This window comes from Protopterus annectens, chromosome 1.part0, assembly GCF_019279795.1.
Source record: "Protopterus annectens isolate FY-2018-M chromosome 1.part0, PAN1.0, whole genome shotgun sequence".
NCBI lineage: Eukaryota > Metazoa > Chordata > Ceratodontiformes > Protopteridae > Protopterus > Protopterus annectens.
The window spans coordinates 1,869,258,778-1,869,279,413 of NC_056725.1; the positions used below are offsets into that span (position 1 = coordinate 1,869,258,778).

The window sequence follows — 20,636 nt, forward strand, 5'->3', positions numbered from 1 at the left end:
TATAAAACCTACCAGGTTTTAGGAGCAAGAGGCTGAGAATCAGGAGACTTGGAAGCAGCAATAAAAGTGTCTAACAAGGCAGCCAACACAGGATGCCGATGGTTTAGGAGTGTCCACCTGAAGCAACGTATATCTTCTCTGAATATCAGACACTTAGAATCTCGCTTAAAGTATTTCATCATCCTAGCAATTGAGTCCCCAAAGGACAGTCCCTGAAAAGGAGACTCAGGACTAACAGTCTTTTCTTCATCATAACCAGAAGTGAAAGGCAAAGGCTTCTGTGAAGAATAGGACAAAGACCCCTCATCAAACTCTGAATCCTCATCCGAAGAATCCAGTTCTCTAAGCTGTTTAGAAAGGGTAGAAGTCCAAGAAGGAGTAGGCACCAAAACCCCTTGAGTGAGCTTCAGGGCCATCAAGGCAAAAAACAAGCCCTGAGTAAACTCCTTGCCATTCCCTTTGAGTATCTTTAGGATGGACTGAAACATGCTTCTTTTTGTCTTTTCTTGGAAGGATCATCAGCGCTAACAAATACTGGAGGTTTCAATCCTTGGCAACATTTGATAAGAGAATCCGGAACCTATTCCCTGACCAATATCTGCAAAATTGCTTTAGGGACCCTCTGAGATAATCAACCACGATTCCCCCTCAATTTCCAGAGCAGATGCTTGCAAAACCTCAGAGGAGTTGCAAAAAAATGGATCCATGCTGGCCTCCAATGGGGTTGCAATAGAGAAATCCGAAGTAGACACTGAACGGCCTATGGAGCTATTACCCACTTCTAGAGGTATGTCCAGTAGAGGATGGACAGCTAAGGAATATGGCTGAGACTTCTTGGTTACTTTCTCACCTAGCAGGAGTATGTTGAGGTTAAAAGATTCTGCCATGTTACCTTAGGCTAACTGTTTAAGCCATTGGTTTCCAAGATAAATGGCCAGTGAAGACAAATGGCTTCTGAGTGTCTTAGGCACAAATGCCTTACAGGTATTACAATAGATATGGCCATGGGAAGTACCCAAACAAGAGAGACACTGTTTGTGACAATCCTTATGGGAAATCTGCCTCCCACACTGACATTTTCCTTTTCTGGATGACATGAACTCTGGGTAGGCAAATTAAAATACAAGACCAAAGAAAAGAAAACAAACAGAACACCAATGGGTTACTTATCTGATGGTTAGGTGTTCAACACAGCAACAAGGCATTCAGACAAATGAGCAATAATGGACTTCGGACTGGCTGCAAAGAAGTTCTGGTTAACTGGGCATCCATATGCCACTTTAATGCCCTACGTTCTCTGCAGGGAGCATGTGTGTCACTTATGTTGCATACAAGATCATTAGGCTTTGGTATACTGGACGAATGTCAGGCTGCCCTGGGCTGGGGATCCCCAATGTTAAGAATACAGTCATTTAGAAGGACATACATTGCCTCTCAAATTCTTAGACAAAGGTTATTGTTAAAGAATTTGTCTAGTTTCCAGACCAGTAGGATCCTGAAGACAAGTGCTAGATCTTTCTGACCTAAACCTTTTTATCAAGATTCTGAAGTTCAAGGAAGCAGAATGTAAGAAAATACCACTGTTGCCGGTGGGGTTTGATGCAGAGAAAGCATTTGGCAGAGTAAGATGGGATTTTATGAGTAGGGTAGTGGACATGTTTGCATTCTCTGATTGTAAGGTTAATTAGTAGAATATATGAGGGATCAGAGGCATAAAGTGGGAGAATCAGGTGCCTGTCTGATAAGTTGTATCTGAACTGAGGGACCAGGCAGGTTTTCCTCTTTTCCCTTTGTTATTTGCCTATTTAGAGCCATTGGCAACAAAGGGACTCAGAAATTTAAGGATATAATTAGTATGGTAATCAATACATGTTGTCTTTATTTACAGACAGTATTATTTTGTACCTGATAAAGCCAGAAAAGACATCTCATTGTTGTGGAACATTCTAAGACAGTTTCAGTTTTTTTTTCAGAATATAAAATTAATGAAGCTAAAACAAAGGCAACAACGGTAAATTATGTACCCATACATGAATTAGTTCAGTAATATCCGTACTTATAGGGACATGATAAAATGAAGTATTTAGAAGTATGGATTAAAAATAATTCTGGTGTGATAGCAAAGGATATGTAGGAAGAGACTAAACAAAAGATAATAGAAAAACTGAGAAACTGGAAGACCTTGCCTATGGATATAGATAGCAAGATACAAACAGTAAAGATGATTTTAGTCCCTTTAGTTTTATACACAGATCAGGCATATTTTTATCAACCAGAGGAGAAGGTATGGATAATAATTAGTAAAGAGATGAAGGATTTTATTTGTGAGGGGAAGAGAGCAAAAGTTAAGTGGGATAAGTTGATCCACCCAACAGAAAAAGGAAGTTTAGGATCACCTGATTTGAAGGGATATTTTAGAGCTACACAGTTAAGGCTCTTATACGTAACACAAGCAGAAAGCTACAATTCAAAGTAGAAAGGGATGATGATGAAGCATGGGGGTAATTCAAGAAATAAGGAAAGAATGGGATTTTGGACACAGATTCTTAAGGAGAATAACAACAGGAATACAGAAAATTATATTCATAAAGTAGCAGAAGGTATGCTAAGATCTAAGCCAACATGAGAATGGAGAAAAAAAAGAGATTTTGCTGATAGGTATGACTGTAATTAGGGGTACAGAGAATAGGCAAGAGGGGCTGGAATTTACTGGAGAAAACTGGCGAAGGAACCAAGGTTTTGGGAGAAATGGAAAGGCAATAGAATGGGAAGAGACCAAAAAGACATTTGGTCTGCAGGCTAGAGATGGCCTTTAATATTAGAGAGTGATATCAGAGTATAGGCAAAGATAAAGGAATAGGAGAATCTTAAATGAAAGACCTGCTGTGGTAGAATTTTTAGATGAATCTAAAACAGAAGCTGCTGTTAAGAGATGGATAATTTAGTGGGGCATATTAAGTATTGCATGAAAACTGTTAGGAAGCAGAAGATGTTAGAAAGGATGGGAAGTGAGACTGGATAAGCATTTCATGATGAAACAACTTGAGGGCATATGTATAGCTCCCAAATATACAACAAAATCTAGAAGATTTAGGATTTTTGCTTGGAAGCTTTTGCATAAGTATTTTTATACCCCAAGCAGACTTCAAAGAAATTTTCCAAAGATAAATGTCAGGTGTTGGAGGTGTGATGTTAAAGAAAAAAAAGAAGTAACTGGGAGCATATGTTTTGGGAGTGTAATGAGTTGGCAGACATTAAAAATCCCCTACAGAGTACCCTGTTAGAAATATTGGGTAAGCAAATGGATGTAACTTAAGACATTGCTTTTTTTGAGCTGGGATACAAGATTTGAATTGTTTACCTCTTCTCAGTCACCACAGATGCTTCAGACTTGGCATGGGGAGTAGTTTTAAAGGGGCTTAACAGTACAAGCTGTTTGGAATGTAGACAGCAGCACATACATATCTGAGAGTTGTTGACAGTAATCAGTGCACTGAAGGCCTTGTATTATTTCTCACTGCCAAGATCCCTGCAAGTGTACACAGACAACACAGTGATGTGTTATGTAAACAAATGGGGGTGGGAACCAGATCTGTCCCTCTTCATAGACTGACTGTGATAGCCTGGGAGGTAGCTAATCATCTCAGTTTCATGCATTCTGTCAGAGTAAAGCCTTATTGCAGGCAAGCTCAGCACGATCAGGGCAGACCTCCATTAATGGAAACTTTATTCTGGGGTCTTCCAAGAAGTAATCCAACAGTGGTGAACACATCAACTCTATCAGTTTGTCTTCTTTCAGAACAGATAGCTAAAGAAGTTCTACACCAGGACTCCTTGCAGACAGGCTTGGAAAATAGATGCGTTATTATTATTATTATTAACAGGAATTTTGATGTATGAATTTACACCTTTGCCACTGATAACTAGGGTTCATTTAAAGATTGAAAAGTAGACTCCAAAAAAATTTGCCATGGCTCCCGTTTTACTAAGAAAAGAATGGACCCCCTCTTCTTTTCAATTTGGCCAAGGGCAATTACCACAAGCTTCCCCACAGACTGGATTTATTTGCACAAAATAGGGTAGGTTGATATATTGTAGTCTAAAATCTCTCCAATTTATTGCATGGATGATGGAGTTATGATACGTTTTAAGTACTTTTTTTTCATGAGGAAGTTCAGTAGGTGCTGAAGGAGGAGAGAAAACCTATGCAAAAAAATCGTATTTGTTTAAGTGGAAAAGATTTTCTGTTTGGTACCAGTCAAAGAACTATGATCCTCTTCATGTTAGCCTGCCTCTGTTTCTTGATTATTTGTCTAAGTTACTGCCCATTGGCTTGTGGTAGTTTTCTGTCAAGGTACATTTGTCAGTCACTTCTGCTTATTTACCTTTGTATCCTCCTCCTTTTTAATAATGACTAAGTGAAAGTTTCTGAAAGGGGTTTTACATACTCACCACCTAGGAAGCAGGTGCATCTCATTGTAAATGTAATTATGTGCTTGAAAAGCTTATTCTGTCTCCATTTGCACCAGCTCATTGGGCTGATATGAGGTTCTTAACATGGACAACTGTTCTACCCATGACTTTGATGTCTGCCAGGAAAGTAGCCGAGTTACAAGCACTTATGGTGAGTCAACCCTACTTCATTTTTCATAAATACAGGGTTTCTTTGGCAGCAAATCCTATATTTGCCTGAAGTCATCTCAAAGTTTACTTTAAGTTGGACTATTAGTCTTCTAGTCTTTTTTACTCAAGCAAAGATCAAAGGAGCAAAGGATTCTTCACTCTGTGGGGTTACACAGGCAGCTCAGATACTACCTAGACAAAACTCAGTGTCATGAAAAATAGCAAGCTGTTTGTCCCCTATGAAGGTAAGGGGAAAGGACGACCATTCACAAAATTGACTATTTCCAGATGGTTGTCTCATGACATTACTTTTTGTTACACTCACCACATAAACAAATTCCAGGCAGGGTTACAGCCCATTCTACAAGGGCATTAGCTTTGGTAGGTTTTTGGAAAGGGATAAACTCTAGACGTTTTCTAGAGCCAGCAGCTTGGTCCTGTATACATACTTTTACAGAGCACTTCTAGCTGGATTCCTTTTCCAAGCTTTGCTAGGACCACTCTCCCAGTGCTCCTAGAGTCTTAATATATGGCTTCCTCCCTTTATCTTTTTCCAAGTTGTTTTAATCTACCCTTTTAGTTTAGGCTACTTAACAGTGATCTATGTATTGAACATATAAACTTACTATAACAGTAGATGGTCTGGTAGAGCATCATTTTACTAACCTTCCCTCCAGCCCCATTTTCTTGCTGCTGTTCTTTTTCTTGTTACCAGAATGTGATTGTTTTTTTTCATCTCCTTTTATGGATAGTTTATTGCTGGCTTTGCTTCCTAGTATAAGTTTTCAGACTCTTGCCTTCTTCTTAGGCATAAAATGCTCTGAAGCTGTTTGCACTCTAGCTGTCTTTGATATGGAGCTCCACATGAGCTGCTGGCAGTTGGAGTGGATGGAAGGCACCCAAAGCTCTGAGAAGCTGGCCAGTTGGTGCAGGGGGTAAGACCCATGTAGCTTAGGTTACTGCAAAAGTGAACTGTTAGAACATCTGCTGTTATGCCAAGTTTACTTAAATAACTGTACTTTACTTATTCATATTCCCCTACTACACTGATTTAAGACATCCTTTTAAAGGCAAAAAGAAGAAACTTCACAGCTGAGTTTAATAGTTCCAGTCTGGCCAGAGAAGTCACAATTTTCCCTTCGTTAAGAGATGGCATATTATTTCCTTCACCTATGGCTCAGGCCAAGATTTTCTGATTCTACAGGGCAGGAAATATTGCATCCAGATCACAGCATTCCTTATCTTACATCACTAAGTTTGGGATTTGGTTGATTTTGAAAATAACCTCCAGATAAAAACATCCAACTGTTACTTTAGAAACACATAAAATTAGGATGACTGAAAGAAGTAAAGAAGTGAAAAAAGCCATGTAACCAATCATCTATCCATTAAAAATACAAATAATGAAGAACAAGATGTCACAAAACAGGGAAAAACAGTAGGGGAAAGAAAGCAAACCATGGCGCTCTTCTATAAATGCATAAAAGAAACAAAAACAAAAGAAAAAAAACATGCCCCACTGGCACATGGGTATAAAAGCCCGACTGTAGCACCAATGAGTCTAGTTTGACTGATGGTTTGGATGTTGGAATAGCTGACCATGGATGAGAGAGGAAAGAAGAGGTATAGCCTGCTTACCCTTAGGGTGCTTTGCATTAAGGGTGCAGGACCACTGTGGGGGCATCTCTGTTGGAAACAGGAGACACCATCACATAGACCCATTGTGCTTCACCCTTTGGGATGTAGTAGTCATGTGCAGTGGGAACAGATAGGGCAGAGCTACCCTCCCCATAATCACACAGTGGAAGATGGCTCAGTCTTACAGCTTGGCCCCCACCCTAAGAAGGAACATGTAGGCTGTAATAACATCTGCTGTTTGGAAATAGTGGCTTTGGAGGCGGAAGAGGTAGTTGGGAGTGAGTGGTCATTGCCTACTCACCAATGCTTAGGGTTAGAAGTAATAGTACTCTGTTAGGTTGCTTGCCACTATGCATGCAGATGCTTGCAGGTGATAAAACATACAGACAATAACTAGGGACATGAGCTTGTCAGTGCTGAACTGGTAATATTAACCTTCATTAATGTGAGGGCGGGAGCACTCAGACATATGTGTTGGACATTGTAGCCTTCCAGCATGGCACGTGTGTCCATGTCAACATCTAGGGAGAGGATTAGGACTTAATAGAAAATCATTGCCTACATCTGGATGATGCAGCTAAGGCAAGGGGCAGGGATGTTTAGTTATCAAGCCCGAGGACAGTTGGAGTTTCATCCTAATATAGATGTCTCCCATCTTGGGGACAGTGAAGCCAAACCTTCAGGCTTTTGTAACAGTGGCATTCCATGCCCCCAGTGACTTGTGCAAGAAAAGGATACAGGCATGATACACTAGCAGCCTTTATGCATGTCTGCTCTCACCATCCATCCAGGTCTTGCCTTGGGGCAGTGTCCAAAAGTGTCACTATCCAAGGATTGAATGAGTACAATGCTAGTTAGAGTCAGGCTTATGGTTGGCAGGCAGGAAAGCAAAAATGGTTTAAGAAAAAAAAAATCAGCATTCACAAATAAATAAAATAATACAGCAAACTCATAATAAGCAGTATACTATATCTGTTGTTAAGAACCCAACTATTAAGTGAGAGCTTAACCTGTACTATTATGAATTAAATTACTGAACTGTTTTAATAAACTTCTGTTCCTGATGCAATTAACTTTAAAATTAATACATTGTGGTGCAGGTCAATAATAAATGGCATATTCCACAAACACAAAAAACACATATTCTGAAGCACACTTCCAGTGCAATACAGTAAGCTTACCCACAGCACAAAACATGACACATACACATCCCCAGTGTGCAGTATGCACATAGCCAGATAACACAACATAAAAAGCTTAACCACAACACAAAACCAGTATTATACACACAGCAAACACAACCCCGTAAACAAACAGATGCAATCAGCACAAAGAAATAGTGAGATATCACAAAACATGAAGCACTCATATTCACACACAAAACACAATGCCATAGTAAAAGCACATCTAGGCACATGTGTACACAGCTACAAAATGCAGAATACACCACTGAACAAAAGTAAATATATGTACATACACAGACCTCCGTAAACTCTGTATTATAAAATACACATTACATTAACACTTAATTATATCAGTACCTACAAGTGCATATATATATCATGTGTACATAAAATAAAAAATAAATACATTAATAAACTAAAATATGCTGTCCACTGTTATAAACACCCACAATACAAATCTATGTACACATTTAGTATTTAAAGAAGTCAATGAAAACTCCATTGCATAAAGTGAAAAGATCACTACAAAATACATGAAAAATACCAGACACCAGCTGTTCCCATTAATCCAGACTGTTTAAAAGCACCTCCAAAGTTGGCTAAAAAGAACTGTTAATAACCACATCATTGTATCCCAAACTCAGTTGGGCCCCCTGTTCAGATTGAACCTTAAATCCATCAGTCTCATTCAGAAAGTCATTAAAATAAGGTAAAATTTTACTTAGAGAATAAAGTAGTAACAGTAAAAAAATACAACCAAATTTACCAGCTGAAATTTCACTAATGACAACCGTAACACTACAACTCTTCAAGGCGCACCTTTGCCAAGATAAAAAAAGGAAAATAATTATAGAGGAAGAAATTACTACAGGTATTCACAAACATCTTACAAAAACTAGAACAATTCTGCAGTGTTCTGAAATTTATGAAAAACTGTATTGTATACCATAGCCGTAACTGGCTCATCTGGCACCCCTCAACAGTAAGATGAGGAGCAAAAATAAAACCCACCATATCATGTGTGTCCATGCCCTAACATTGATGTCTTGAGTAAAAAGCAAAACAAACAAAAAAAAACTTTTCTTGGTGCTCATAACTGAGACCCCTAACATCTTGCACCTGGGATGGTTGCCCTCTTTGCTCCTCCCTAGCTAAACTTCTGTTGTACAGAAATAAAACTACTCAGAAAACATGGATAAATGGAGTACATGAGGATCTTGGATTTAATAAAATAAATATCTGATACTCTGGCTAGGATATGGTGGGAACTCTTTTTGTGATTCATGACTGCTGTTTGTGGCAAAAGTTTTCCATATATGTTTATTTATATGTTTGCAGTATATTCAGTTGATTACAGACCTTTTGGACCAAGTTTAATGTTGTCTGAAATTTTTTATGTACCAAAAGCACTGTCTGTGATTACAGGAGTTAGTAAAAGGAGCAATGTCTCATGTTGCTTTTCTACGAGGGATGTGCTTGTACTTATTGTAAGTGAGGACATTTGTAAATGCAGATATTTTAGGATATTCCCCAAAATTTCAGCTTTGTGGGTAAAAGAGAGTAGTACTGTTATGAAAGTGATTTTTAGTAAGGAAATGTATAGGGTTGGGGTTAGAGGCTGGATTAGGGTTAGCACATGAATAAGGTAGTGCAGGGGAAAGTGTATTACACACACACACACACACACACACACACACACACACACACACATACATATAGTGTACAAGAAGCATCAGTACATGCTGAAAAACATGCTTAAAACAGACACACACACACCTCTCTCTCTATATATATATATATATATGTATGTATATATATATATATATATATATATATATATATATATGTGTGTATATATATATATATATATATATATATATATATATATATATAAATAAACTGAGGGGCTGCCAGCCCAGCCAGATATAATCTTTTTAGATAATTCTATGTCATTTGTAAATATTAATATAATCCACAGGCTTGTGTAACAAATGTAAAGAAAACTGTGTATGTTCTGAGCTTCAAAAATGTAACTACAGTGTACTCTGCTGGAAGAAAGCTGTTAAGTAAAGAATTTCAACTGTGTTTGATCTTAAAGCTCTGAGACAGGATGTCTGGGCTAGCAAATGTTTTATTTCTGTTGTTATTGAGACAGAGTTAATTACTAGATTTTACATGAAAAAATGTATTTTATTGCTGTAGCTTCCTGCCCAAGTGCAAGACTACAAAAAGAAATGTAAATGTTGAGTTTCTGTTAGCCTGGGAACCAGAGAAGTGTCAAGAATGATGTAATATGAAATGACTCAGCAGTACTGTGTTATCAATTTAAGACTTTCTCACAGAGATAGACTTGAGCATTTTGGATTTTGTCTGAACCTGAACACATCAACTTACCAGCACTCTGCCTTTGCTCTGTATGCAAGCAGGATCTTAGACTTTAGTATTTCTGGTAGGGATAGATAGAAATATTAAGATTAGTCTAGCTGTTTTCTATATTTATGTCAGACTATCCTACAATATTATTTTAAACGATTCCTGTGATGTCTGAACTCTGTAATGCCATTGTGCTGAAGTAATGACATTTGTCTTGTGTTTTTATTATTTATTATTAAATACTTTTAAACCTTTCAATTGCGGCTGTTTTTTATAGAAATAATTTAAGCTGTAGAGTACTTGCATGTATTTAGTGATACTGTAGTAAGCCACTCCAATAGTCTTGCTGTTTGTCACACTTGCTAATTGGATAATAATATTGCACAGTAAAATTGAACACCCTTTGGTAAGGGCCTTATTAGTTGCTGATAAATAGTGGTTGGTGGCAGTGGATTACTACCTTATAGTCTGGGCAGAAAGGGGCATAGCTGGAGAACCTGTGCCAGCCTTCCCCAGGGGTGTCTGTGTGTTTGTATATAACTCATATCTTAAAGTGTGTGTGTGTGTGTGTGTGTGTGTGTGTGTGTGTGTATCAGCTACTTGGGCGGGGACACGAAGCACTGGTTGGACAGAGAGGGTGCTGGAGGTTTTGGTTTGACCACTAGGCTGAGATCTGTACCCTATAACTGTGCTAGTGGGGAGTCTTATTGGGGATCTGGAAAGAAAGGATGAAATCAGCCCCAGACTGACTGTGATCTCTGTGTGCTCTTAAGGGAAATTGTACTTTACTATGTGTGTACTTGTTATCCTTCACAATGTGCATGGCCTTCACTGGTGCTAGTGGTGAGGACTGAGGCTCCTTGATTACTAGGCCACTGCACGGGTGTCACATATTAATTGATTGGCAGTGGTGGAATATCCACATCACATATTGTTTGAGAGTGGTGAGTTAGCCACATGACATACTAATTGGCTTGTAGTGGTGTGGATAGTGAATTCCTGTAGTTTACGTACAGTGATCACTGAAGGTGTTTTTGTACTCTAAATCAGCCACGCATTGAATATTCAGAGTTCAGATCACAATTGTTTTATATCTTTTGTTAGCTTAATTAGCCAGGGAGAGCAGGCAAGCATGTCAGTAGAGGAGTATGGCAAGCTAACAAGGAGCCAGTTGGCTGAGATATGCCAGGCTAAGGGACTGGTGCATGGAAACCTGACTAAGGCAGATATGATTGCAGCTTTGGTCACAGCTGCATCAGAAAACAGCAATCAGGAGGACGATCAGACTGGCCTTGGAGATGTACAACACTCAGAGAATGGACAGCTCAACCTTTCTGTAGAGAGCTTAAAAATCCAACTGGAGCCAAAGAGACTTGAGTTGGAGGCCAGGCATTTGGAAATGGAAACTGTGGAGAAGGAGAGGCAGAGGCAGCACAAAAAGGAGATGCTGACTCTTCGCCAGAGTCATGGAGGTAATGGGGAAGGGAGTAACCGGACCACAGAAGCACAAAAGGTCATTAAATTTCTTCCACGGTTTACAAAGGGGGATAATTTTGATAGTTTTGTTCACATGTTTGAGAGAGTATATAAACAGTATGATATTGACCAAAGGCTCTGGGTACGGTTCCTGACCCCCTTACTCCATGGTAAAGCTGTAAAAGTACTTTCCAAATTATCTGATGTTGACATTTTTAATTATAATGCTGTAAAGAATTTGGTTAGAATTTTTTAACCTAACACTCTCTCTTACCTACCTTGTACCCATTGTAATGTACAATTCTCAAATTCTCACAAATCTTAACTCAACACTCCTGACCAAACTTGAATCTACCTACAACAGGTAGCTAGATTTGCTGCCTAACAAACCTACAAATCCCATCACTGTCTCGCTCTAAAACATCTAAACTGGCTTGAATTACCCTGCCAGCTTCTCTCTCAGCTCCAGATAATCCATTCTATCCTATACCAGCCTTCCTGCTGCCCAGCACTATCCCCTCTCATCTCCCATTATTCTCCCTCCAGACCTGTCTGAAGCTCTAACCAAGACCTACTACAAATCTACAAACCCAAGTCTAAATTTGGACGCAACATGTACAGCTGTCACCCCATTATTGCGTGGAATAGGCTCCCACCAGAAATCAGGACTCTTGCACATCCTAAATAATTTAAGAGAGCCACCAAAGAGCACTTTAAAAGTCATTGGTCCTGCCTCTGCACTCTCCTTCCTTAACATCCCCTACTTCTCATACCTTAATCTACTTTCTGCCCTTAACTCACTCTTCTCACTAGCTCTCTCTAATCTTCCTTGACTACTTTCTGCTCTCTTCTAAAATCTGTTACGCAAATTGCCTCAGAGAAACATTCCATTGTAATTGTCTTGCCTTCATTCAACTACATCATGATAAAACTGTGTTTTTTTAACCACTTACCCCAAAAACTATACTCATCTTACAGACATATTTTTTTTTATACATCTTGAAATAGTTATGCTATACTCCTGATTATTGACACTGTATAACATTGTATTGCTACTTAATGCCTTGTAATAATCCTGTAACATTGCTGTTTAATGCTAATTTATAATGAAAGTTATATAATATGTTGGAGCTTTTTCTCCCCGGGCCTCTGCTGAAGAAGAGCTCTTCAGCTCAGTCGGACAATCCCGGTCAACAAATGTAAAATAAAATAAATAAAATAACACCTGAAACGTATAGGAAAAAAATTTGTGAGCATAGACGCAAGGCAGATGAAAGTGTGTGTGAATATGGTGCTGAACTGAGCACTTATTTTCTTAGGTGGGTGAGTGGATATCAGGTCACCACTTCTGAAGGGGCTGTCAGACCTTTTGGTGAGGGAACAAGCCCTTAGCACTTTGGCTGAGGACATGAGGATCTGGTTAGCTGATAGAGAATGTGCTACTTCAGATGAGTTGGGGAAGAGTGGAGACCTATACCTAGAAAGCAGGGCATCCTTGCACAGGAAAAGGACCCCCAGTACTGCTCATGGGTTTAAAGGAACCCATGGTAGGCAGCCCAGACTGCCCCAACATAATCTGACAGTTGTAGGGGAAGCCACTAGTCAAGGTACACATCCAGTACCTAGGGTTAAATGTTTTGAATGCAGCCAGTGAGGCCATGTGGCATGTAGATGTGCACGGAGGCAAGGTGGGAAACAAAAGGTGAGAGAGCCAGTAAGTGGTAAGGACAAAATGCCAATAGTAGGTTGTCTTGAGACAACAAGGGTACCAAACTACCAGTAGAGTTTATATCCTATTGTAGTGAATGGCAAAGAGGCCATTGCTAAGAGAGAGACAGCCTCTGACATAACCATTGTGAAGCCTGCAATGGTTACAGAGGAGCACTACTTGCCTGGGCAGTCTACTCCAGTCAGAGCTATAGGAGGGACACCATTCCAAATACCTTTGGCTAGGATTCACCTTGACTGGGAGGGTGGAAAAAGAAACCTGCAAGTAGATGTGTTTGAGGATATCCCTGCAGATGTCCTGATAGGGAATGATTTTGATAATGCAGTACCATGTGCTAATGCAGTCATATGCAGTCAGGCTTGAAGACAAGCATATGGGTCTGGTAGCCTGGGGGAGATCCAGACAGACTACACACTTGCAGCCAGGACTGGTGAGGTGGTTATTTCAGGGAGGGAGCTATGCTGTAGCAGTGAGACTGAAAATGAGCCACAGCTGCTTGTGGGTACTGATAGTCCCGTGGACAGAGTGACTGCAAGGGCAGAGGTGAGTAGTAGTACCCAGGCTGACAGTGAGGCACCACTGTCAGAAGATGCCAGACTTCCTGTAGACGGGGAACTTTGAAGGATTACTAAGAGAGGGAGTTGAGACAGGCTCAGCTCACAGACCCTGCATTGCAAGGCCTGAGATAGGTAGCTAGTGAGGCATCTGATTCTCAAAGGAAGGGGGGAATCTGTATACTGGGACAAAGGGTTACTGTTTAGAGAGTGGACCCCTGAGGGAGGGCTAGAAGGTGAGAGAATACAGTAGTTGGTATTGCATAGAGCCTACCGTCTGGCGCTTCTAACCATACCCCATGATATTCCCTTTGCAGGTCATATGGACATAAAATGTGTCAAGAGATGTATTATGCAGAACGTCTATTGGCCTGGAATTTCCAGAGATGTAACAGGGTACTGCAGACCTGTAACCACTGCTAAAAGGTAGGCAAGGCAGGAGACCATGTGAGAGCTCCTTTGATGCCTTTGCCTGTGATTGAGGAGCCATTTCAGAGGGTAGCTATGGATATAGTGGGGCCTCTGAGTACCCCAAGTTCCACAGGGAAAAAATATATTCTGGTGGTAGTAGATTGTGCTACAAGATATCCTGAGGCAGTGGCTCTGTCCTCCATTGTGGCAGAAAAGGTGGAAAATACTTTGTTAGAGATTTTCAGCAGGGTAGGTTTCCCAAAAGATGTACTGACTGACAGAGGTGCCAGTTTCATGTCAGACCTGCTGGCTTGTCGGTAGAAGTACTGTGGGATGAAGCACCTAAAGACCACCCCTACCATCCCCAGACTAATGGTCTTGTTGAGAGGTTAAACTCTGCACTCAAATCCATGTTACGGGCATTTGCAGACTAGTTTAAGAGGGAGCAGGACAAATATTTGCCCCATCTGTTATTTGCTTACAGGGAGGTTCCCCAGGAATCCACAGTCATTTTACCCTTTGAGTTGTATGGGCATAGGGTGAGGGGGCCTCTAGACTTAATTTGTGATGAGTGGGAAGGTGAGTGTGAATCTCAAGAGTCTGTTGTGGCATATCTTCTAAACCTCAGGACAAGGCTCAGTGAACTCATGGGCTTGTCCCAGGAGAAACTGTCAGAAGCCCAACAGCAGAAAAAAGTATGGTATGACAGGAATGCTTGAGCTAGAGAGTATGCTGTAGGGCAGTAGGCAATGGTTATCATTCCTGTTAGACACAACAAGCTGCAAGCAGCTTGGGAGGGACCCTACAAGGTGTTAAGAAAGTTAAGTGATGTTAACTACATGGTATAACTGCTAGGCAGGAGGCAGAGGCACAAACTGTACCATGTTAACATGATGAAACCTTACCATGACAGGGAGGCCCGTTTGCTTAGTATTTGCAGTGGATTGCATGAGGAGTCTGAGGGAGATCTGCTGACTGATCTCAGTGAGGCTTGGACTGCCACCTCAGTGGAAGGGGTAGCAATGTTCCAGCAGCTATCTCCTATCCAGGTTCAAGAAATCCGAGCAGTGTTACAGGAGTTTGGAGACATGTTCACTGAGAAACCAGGGTGCACCCACCTGGTGCAGCACCAGGTGGATACAGGACCCCAAAGGCCTATTAGGCAGGTCCCTTACAGGGTGCCTGAGAGAGAGTCAAAGAGACTATGAGGGAGGAGATACAGGAGATGTTGGAACTAGGGGTAATTCAAGAGTCCAACAGTCCCTTACCCTCCCCAGTGGTGATGGCACCAAAGAAGGATGGCAACACCAGGTTCTGTGTGGACTACAGGAAATTAAATAGTCACACAGAGTCAGATGCTTATCCCATGCCTAGGACAGATGAAGCCCTAGAGCAGCTGGGTGGGGCTAAGTATCTTACCACCATTGATCTGACCAAGGGTTACTGGCAGGTGCCCTTGCCTCCCAGTGCTAGAGAGAGGTCAGCCTTTGTGACTCCTTTTGGCTTGTATGAGTTCACAAAGATACCCTTGGGATGAGAAATGCCCTAGTGACTTTCGAGAGACTGGTAGATCATATCCTAGCAGGAGGGTTTGCCCTTGCTTACCTAGATATTGCCATATACAGCCATTCGTGGTAAGAGCACCTTCAACATGTCAGGGAGGTGCTGGGCAGGGTTGACCATTAAGCCAAGCAAATGTCAGGTGGGTATGGTAGAGGTCTCCTACCTGGGTCATAGAGTGGGGAGTGGTAAGATCAGGCCAGAACCTGTCAAAATGGAAGCCATTCGGGCATTACCTGCACCTGTTACCAAAATCCAGGTGATGACATTACAGGGTACTACAGAAAGTTTGTCCCAAGTTGTAGTACCATAGCTGCTCCCCTCGCAGACCTGACAAGGAAAAACAGGCCAGATAAGGTAGTATGGACCCCAGCATGTGAGCAGGCATTCCAGAAGCTTTGGGAGGACCCCCTTGTGTTAGCCAGTTCAGATTACAGCAAATAATTTGTTGTGCAGGTGAATACTTTAAACTATGGGGTGGGGGCTGTACTTAGCCAAATTTCTTCAGAGGGAGAAGAGCACTCAGTGGTTTATCTCAGTTGTAGGCTGCAACCCAGGAGAATGATATGCAGCTGTAAAAAATGAATGTCTAGCCATAGTGTGGGCACTGCAGAAACTATCTTTATGGAAAGAAATTCACTGTAGTTACATATCACAATCCCCTAACATGGTTACATCGATCCAGCCAGCAAAATGCCAAGTTGCTAAAAGGGAGCCTAGGGTTGCAAGCATATGATATGTCAGTGCAGCACCACAATGGGATTAGCAATACCAACGCAGATGGGCTCTCCAGGATAGGGAATGGGGTAGGGTATACTCAGATAGACCTAACCCTCTCAAACAATGTTTCTCAAGGGACACTTGAGAAACTAGCTTGATGCTTGAGTTCTCGGGGGGGGGGGGTGTAAAAAACTGAGGGGCTGCCAACCCAGCCAGATAGAATCTTGTAAATAATTCTATGTCATTTGTAAATATTAATATAATCCACAGGCTTGTGTAACAAATGTAAAGAAAACTGTGTATGTTCTGAGCTTCAAAAATGTAACCACAGTGCACTCTGCTAGAAGAAAGTTGTTGAGTAAAGAATTACAACTGTTTGATCTCAAAGCTCGGAGACAGGATGTCTGGGCTAGCAAATTCTTTCTATTGTTATTGAAACAGAGTTAATTACTTGATTTTACATGTAAAATGTCTTTTATTGCTGTGGCTTCCTGGCCAGGTGCAAGACTATAAAAAGAAATGTAAATTTTGAGTTTCTGTTTGGGAACGAGAGAAGTGTCGAGAATGATGTAATGTGAAATGAATCCGCAGTACTGTGTTATCAATTTAAGACTTTCTCCGAAAGAGAATTGAGCATTTTGGATTTTGTTTGAACCTGAACACATCAACTCACCAGTGCTCTGCCTTTGCTCTGTATGTAAGCAGGATCTTAGACTTTAATATTTCTCTTAAGGATAGATAGAAATAGTAAGATTAGTCTAGCTGTTTTCTATATTTATGTCAGACTATCCTACATTTTATTTTAAATGTTTCCTGTGATCTCTGAACTCTGTAATGTCACTGTGTTGAAGTCATAAGATTTGTATTGTGTTTTTATTATTTATTATTAAATACTTTTAAACCTTTCAACAGTGGCTGTTTTGTGTAGAGATAATTTAAGCTCTAGAGTACTTGCATGTATTTAGTGATACTGTACCAAGCCACTCCAATAGTCTTGCTGTTCATCACACTAACTGGATAATAATATTGCACAGTAAAATTGGACGCCCTTTGGTAAGGGCCTTATTAGTAGCTGATAAGTAGTGGTTGGTGGCAGTGGATTACTACCTTATAGCCTGGACAGAAAAAGGCATAGCTGGAGAACCTGTGCCCGCCTTCCCCAGGAGTGTCTGTGTGTTTGTATATAACTCATATCTTAAAGTGTGTGTGTGTGTGTGTGTGTGTGTGTGTGGGAGCTACTTTGGCAGGGACATGAATCACTGGTTGGAAAGAGAGCTTGCTGGAGGTTTTGGCTTGACCACTAGGCTGAGATCTGTACCCTATAGCTGTGCCAGTGGGGAGTCTTATTGGGGATCTGGAAAGAAAGGGAGAAACCAGCCCCAGATTGACTGTGATCTCTATGTGCTTTTAAGGGAAATTGACTTTACTGTGTGTGTATGTGTTATCCTTCCCAATGTGCACTCCCTCACTGGTGCTAGTGGTGAGGATTGAGGCTCCTTGATTACTGGGCCAGTGCATGGGCGTCACAGTATATATATTTAGCATACACAAAATCTATGGGGATTTACACCCCCACCCCCATGGAGCAGAGAGAGTGATGAAGCCCTGCCTAGAATCTAGACAACCCACACTTAAATTAATAGTTGAGTCACTGGAAGATCCTATCCTCGGAGGATGGGTGCAACTTTACACTTTTGACTGTCCCATCTTGGGGGCATCAATGTGTCTGAGGCTTGCCACTTTAGTGATGTCTAGAGGGAGTGTTGGTGTTACATCCATGGAGCATGGAACTGGTGAGTTCATGCCCCACCAATGCAAACGCTATGGCTGAGGAAATCGCTGTGCAGTGGCATGCTTCCCACAGCAGTGTGCATCAATAGAGCTCAAAAGAGCTGCTGCACAGAAGGAGAGCCCCAAAGAGTGAGGATTGGCCCCTTCCATTGGACATGAAATCTCGTCAGTTCCCTGCTGCCTGGCTCACCATAAAGAGAAAGAATGGGCTGATTTTACAGTCTGGGACAGAATGAATAGGTTGTATGGTTCTCGCTTAGGATTTCTTGCTGTCACCCCTGACTGAACAAATGGACCAGATGGGTAAAGATAGTGGAGTCATAAGGCAGGTCCAGAGGGGAACAGAAAAAGAAAATCTGTTGACACTCTTGAACTATGCCACACCGAAACCAACAGTCTGAATATGTTCTGTATTGAGTATACACTCCAAGCAACTAGACTTGTGACATGAATAGGTAGAGGCTAAGCCCTCCCCTCTATTCCTGCCTCTGCCTTACTAACTCTGAGTAGCATCTCTAAGGAGATTAACACACATTAAAATTCCCTTTCTTGCCTGTTTGTTGAATATTTGAAAAATTCAGCACACTGCAGAGTCAGCCTTCTGAATTCAGAATACTGCCATTCTGGAAAAAAAATACTTTCAAATCTGTAGTGATCTGTTATGTATACACTGAAGTTCTTGTCCTGTTGCTTTAGGTCATTCTACTGCTTTTTTGAATTTTTTTTGCCAGTGTACCTTGGTTTCTCATTCACAGTTTAAAACTAATTAGAGGGAATGTTGCAATATGTAAAGGAAACAAACTCTGTTACAAGAATGCCCTCTCAGATAATATTGCAGACTTTGTAAGGCATACAAGCTGTTCAGGCATTGTTGGACTGTACTAATGATGTATCATTCAGAACTTAGTTTACAGTAGTCAAGAACTACAGTGCAGATCATATGAAAAAGCAAAATCATAGTTGTGTGCAACTGTGCAATAAAAGAAATATCTAATTTGTATTTCATTGGCTTGCGGTAAACATTGGGTTGTGGCTGAAATAGGTTTATTTGTGGGTCAACTTTTCTACCAAATTACAAAATGAATAAGTAACAGAAAAGTATCAGAAAATACTGTTTTCTTCTAATTGTTACATTGTTGTTGAATTTCATAAAACTGTCATGTTGTAAAAAGGAATATCTAATCTGCCTATCTATCCATCAGTCCTTCTAGGCATGTGGCGTTATTTAATTTGAACTGTTATGGGGAAAGTTTGTATTTATATGCTGTGTATACGAATACTTAATGGAAGTCTTACTTTGTTCCTAGCTGGTGAATACAATAGAAAGCATGGGTGTAGTAGCAGATCCACATGTAGAAGCAACCCATTTATTCGCTAATGCAAGTAGGATTACGGAAGGTAAGGATTTGTGTTCTTTTGTTATGCACAATATTGTTAAGTAGTAAATGTGACAAATATTGTGGCAGCATTACTGTGTATATAGACTTGATCATTGTTATCCTGTTGTTTGTCCTTCTTCCATGGGCTGAGCCTAAAAATGGTCCATTTGGATCATCATTCTACCTTGGTTAACAAATGAAATTAAAAAATAAAATAAAAATAGATAAATACACTGTGATTTTGTTTTAAAGATGGGGCATATGTCATAATTTTTAAAGGTGTGGACAGTGGTGATGTAAGTTAAGATGCATTTGTCACTGCTGACCATGCTTCTCAGTTGCCCAGAAATTAAAAAGAATTCCGAATTTTTGCATCATATTTTTGGTCTGATCCTCATAAAATTTGTGGCTTTCTTGAAATCTGTGAAGATTGAAATTACTAATAAAGACAAACATTTGAGTTTCAAACTTAATATCTCTCAGAAAATGCATGATATTGAATAACCTGTTATTCTTAAGTTTTTAAGAGCAATATTTTAAATTTGCCCCAAATTTTGGGCTTTTGTCCTCCCGTTATTTTTGGCTTTGTTCAGTATTCTTTCACTGAGGTTGAGAGATGTAGTGCTGATCACTGACTTGCACTAGTAAGATACTGCACTGATACAGTAGGAGACAGAAGGGCAGTCATTGCATTGTAGCATATACCAGAATATACTTGTTGTAAACATTAATTTTCTTGAATCAAAGGGTGTGGTGATCATTAGTGTCACTTTCAAGAAAGAGAAAGCAGGCCATTTGAATTTATATTATGAGTAGGTGTATCTGAGAATGGAGTTTTAGTGGCTCCATCCCTGCTTATTAAGTGATTATGAACAAAAGTGTAACTAGGGCGAGGGCGAGAGTGGCAATGGCCTCAGGCACAATCAGTCATAGGTTCATAGGTAAGTACTAGGCTGTCTGCCCAAGGGCATTTATAAGCCTAGCCAGAATGCGTTGGCTTTCGCCACCCCCTTATATTAGTTCCCTGTGCCTCTGTCCAGCAGAGCCATTAGGTCCCTGCGCCACTGTCCAGCAGAGCCACTGCAGTGATCCCCGGGGTAAATTTTCTGTTTCCCATCCACCCGTCAAGGTTTCTCTTGAAGAGTGTTAGCGAGGGGCTGTGCCTGATGTATATTGGAATCCTGTTCCAAAGCATTGG

General features: G+C 40.6%; 1 protein-coding gene across 1 annotated transcript in view; it reads left to right on the forward strand.

Annotated features, from left to right (window-relative positions):
- The window catches only part of CPLANE1 (ciliogenesis and planar polarity effector 1), a 4,248,669-nt gene that overhangs the window by 3,622,211 nt on the left and 605,822 nt on the right, over positions 1-20,636 (forward strand). Inside the window, exon 42 of the mRNA XM_044076333.1 lies at positions 19,367-19,457. Within this exon, the coding sequence (XP_043932268.1) occupies positions 19,367-19,457 (91 nt within the window). The remainder of the gene's footprint in view (positions 1-19,366; positions 19,458-20,636) is intronic.